At 57.2% G+C, this 3,444-nt stretch overlaps 1 protein-coding gene across 1 annotated transcript in view; it reads left to right on the forward strand.

Moving 5' to 3' along the window:
* Nucleotides 1-3,444, forward strand: part of PRDM16 (PR/SET domain 16) — a 292,919-nt gene that overhangs the window by 266,099 nt on the left and 23,376 nt on the right. The window contains exon 10 of the mRNA XM_006161202.3: nt 6-185. Within this exon, the coding sequence (XP_006161264.1) occupies nt 6-185 (180 nt within the window). The remainder of the gene's footprint in view (nt 1-5; nt 186-3,444) is intronic.

Below are 3,444 nucleotides of genomic sequence, written 5' to 3' on the forward strand. Positions count from 1 at the left end.
GCGGCGGCCCGGGCCCGCCCCAGCCAGAACGGGGGTGGGCGGGAGCCCCGGAAGAACCACATCTACGGCGAGCGGAAGCTGGGGGCTGGCGAGGGGCTGCCCCAGGTGTGTCCAGCGCAGCTGCCCCAGCAGCCCTCCCTGCACTACGCCAAGCCCTCGCCCTTCTTCATGGACCCAATCTACAGGTATTAACATGCCCCGCCCTCACCTGCTCTCAGAAGGGACCCAAACCGGGCGGGGCAACGTGCAGGAGTCTCGCGAGAGCTCCTCGTGGTTCTTCCCTCCTCCGATGGCTTCAGGAGGTACCTCAGTTACCGCGTGGTCTGCACCCTTTTGCAGGGGAATGCCTGGCTTGTCTGTTCCCGGGGTGGGCACCAGGCCAGGGTCCTATTTGGGCAGGGTCTCCCATATACATGTGGCTCCCTTGTACTGACAACATCCCACTGCCCAGCTTTGAGCCCCTCGTCTCCCTCAGATGCCAGCCCAGGCCCACCTTTCTGGACCAGCTCTTCACCACCCCCGAAAGTCAGGCAGTCCTCCTCTTTCTCTGAATACTGCTCTCTCAGCCCCGGAGCCACACCAGGGACTTCCTGGTCGAGAGGAAAGGGAGAGGGAGCCACTGGTCCCCGGAGGGGAGGAGGAAGAAGAGGATGGAGGAAGTTTGGGAAGATCTCGGAGACATGTGTCTCATCTCTCTGAAATCCCTCCGAGGAGGAATGACCGTACTCCCACTCACCAATTTCCAGGCAGGCTTCCAGCCTCCTCAAGATGTGGTGGGCTAGAGAACAGGGCCAGGTTAGGTGGGAGGGGTCCTAGCCACACCCACGGTGCCTGCCTCCTCATGTATGGAAGATGCCAGACAGACGACCCTGAGCAGACAGCTGTGTTCTCGGTGGACCCAGACCTCTGTAGGAGGGGGCACGTGGGCACTCGCAGGTGCAAGAGTGCACAGGCGTGCAGGGAGCACACAGCTTCAGGGCCCATGTGCCCGCTGCTCCTCTTGAGTCCACCTCCAGGCCATGACTCCAAGAGAGGCACAAAGCTGAGGCGGGCACGTCTGCCAGATTTTAGATATCTGGAAGGTAAAGATGAGAGAAGATATCAGAGCAAAGCAGGCCAGAGAGCTGCCAGCCAGGGAGCTGGGCCAGTTTTCACTTCTCGGCCATGCGGACACCCTCTGTGCCCGCCAGCACGTCCTCCTGTCCCCGAGCCCTCTGCACACAACACCTGCAGCCCTAGACCGCCTGGCCTGTCTCTGCAGCCAGCTCCTATTTTCTGGGCTCCTGACATCATTGCCACAGGAAACACACAAAAATGGTCCATTTTAGAGTTTAAAGTTAGTTTAAAATTAGTCCACTGAAGGTTGTTTGAGAAAGTGAACCGGCTTGGCTTGGCAGAGAGGAGAGACTTATCTGTAGAAAGCTCTGCTACGTTATCTGTAGAAGGCTCTGCTACGTCGGCTTTCTGAGCTGAGCATGGCCATTGAAAGGCTGAAGAAGCACCTGTCAGTTAAAATAAGAGTCCCTGAGATCCCCTGGGCCAGGATACAGCTGGGCTGAGAGGGATAAGGGGCCTGGCTATGCCCAATGGACTATGCATGGGATCCAAGCAGGATGTTCAGACAGAGCCTTCTAATCATGTCCCCAGAATCAAAGCCAATGGCCACCCAAGAGGCTCTGTTTACTCCTTACCCCCTCTAGCCTCTGGCTCCTCCAGGCCCATCCTTTCCCAGCCTCTCGCTCTGCCCTTCAACTTCCTGACATCCCACCTTAACCTCTTCTCTGCCAGGTCTCCCTTCCCTCCCTCCTTCTGGCTTGGTTTAGGGTCTTGGGTCTTTTCCTGGAAGCTGCAAGGGGCCTGTGGTCAGGCTGGGAGGTTGAAAACATGGTGAGCAGCCACAGGGCCCCAAAGCCTCCCAGCCCCCAGCTCCTAGCGGAGCTCCATTGAGGCCAGGCAGCCCCATGCTCTAGTCCTAGGGTTTTAGGGTCCAGCGGCTGCCTGGACTCTTGCCCTTGCAAAGCAGGCTGTCTCAAGAGAGGTGTTCCTGCTTAGGGAATACCAGCAATGTGTCTGACTGTGTGTGAGTGTGGGTCACTCCAAACTGCACCCTCACAAGTCCAGTCAAGATAAACAAACACGTGTTTGAACACGTCCTTCCAAATGAAGACACGGGAGACTATGGCAGCCTGTGAACACTGTGGGCTTTGAGGGGAAAGTCCCCCCAGCATCATGGCCCCTTCTGCTTCTGGGTCCCCAGGGTAATCCCAGCCAAATTCTCAATCACCCCCCCAGGCTGTTCCCCCTTGGATGAGCCTGAACATGTGACCCATAGCTCTTCATTCCCCAACTAGACAAACCCTAAACACCACCAGCCTGGTGTCCACTGTGTCCCTCAAGAATGGAAGCATCTTGGCAAAGCACCTGTCCACTGAAGGTCAGCTGGCATGTTGGCCTTGGACACTCAGGGAGCCCAGCTGGTGGGGATGCCACATGATCTAAGATCAGAAGAAAGCAGAATGAACCTCATGGGCCCACATCCAAGTTTGCTGGAACAGGATGCCTGACATCCCCTACAGAGGGCACTGAACACCTGAGAGCATGCAACTCCCTACCCCACTGCCCTCAGCTGGAAAATTACAGGGAGTCTGTGGCTTCTCACCTGAGTCCTTATCACATCAAGCAGCGGTCCTCCCCTTCCACCTGGGTCCTCTTTCTCTCCACGGAAGCCCCCAGCCCTACACGTCTGGTTGAAGGGCTCCAGCTAAGTCCTGCAAAGTGAGAGGCCCTCCAGGCAAACTCCCTACACAGCCAGTATTTGCACACACACACACACCCACAGCTGAATGTTTTGTGTTGTTTATTTTAACCCTCTGGGGAGGGGTCTTCCTAACACCCAGGCAGCCTCTCATCACCCTCTTCCTCCTGGGCCAGGGTTGGTGTCTCCCAAGGGTCTCCTGCAGCCTCAAGTCTGGGCGGGAAGCTCCTGCCCAGGGTTTGGACACACCCCTGGTGTAGACAATGTGAGTGACTTGTGCCTTCCTTCAGTTTCCTCACCTGTCCTGCTCTGGTAATTCCTCCTCCCCTGGCAGCCACCTCCTAAGGGTCTTTCCTTGTCCCCTAGAGGGCAGAGAAGCAAAGATCCTGCTGCATAATGATAGGACAGGACCCCTGTCCTCAGGGGCCTGCGCCCCTGTCCTCAGGGGCCTGTGCCTCCGCCAGGGGTGGCAGGCTTTACCACCATGCCACGATGTCAGGAAAGGGGCTCACAAGTCTCAGCCGTAGCCAGGACTTGGTTGGCAGGGAGGAACCTGTTGGGAATCGTAGGTTAGAGGTGAGATCAGCCGATGCCTCCCGACCACCACCTCTGCTTACCGTGGGATCTACTTTGTGACTAACAGAATTGTCTCCAGTACTTGGGGAAGAGTCAAGTATTGTAACCTCCAG

Source organism: Tupaia chinensis, unplaced genomic scaffold, assembly GCF_000334495.1.
Source record: "Tupaia chinensis unplaced genomic scaffold, TupChi_1.0 Scaffold138365_1, whole genome shotgun sequence".
NCBI lineage: Eukaryota > Metazoa > Chordata > Mammalia > Scandentia > Tupaiidae > Tupaia > Tupaia belangeri.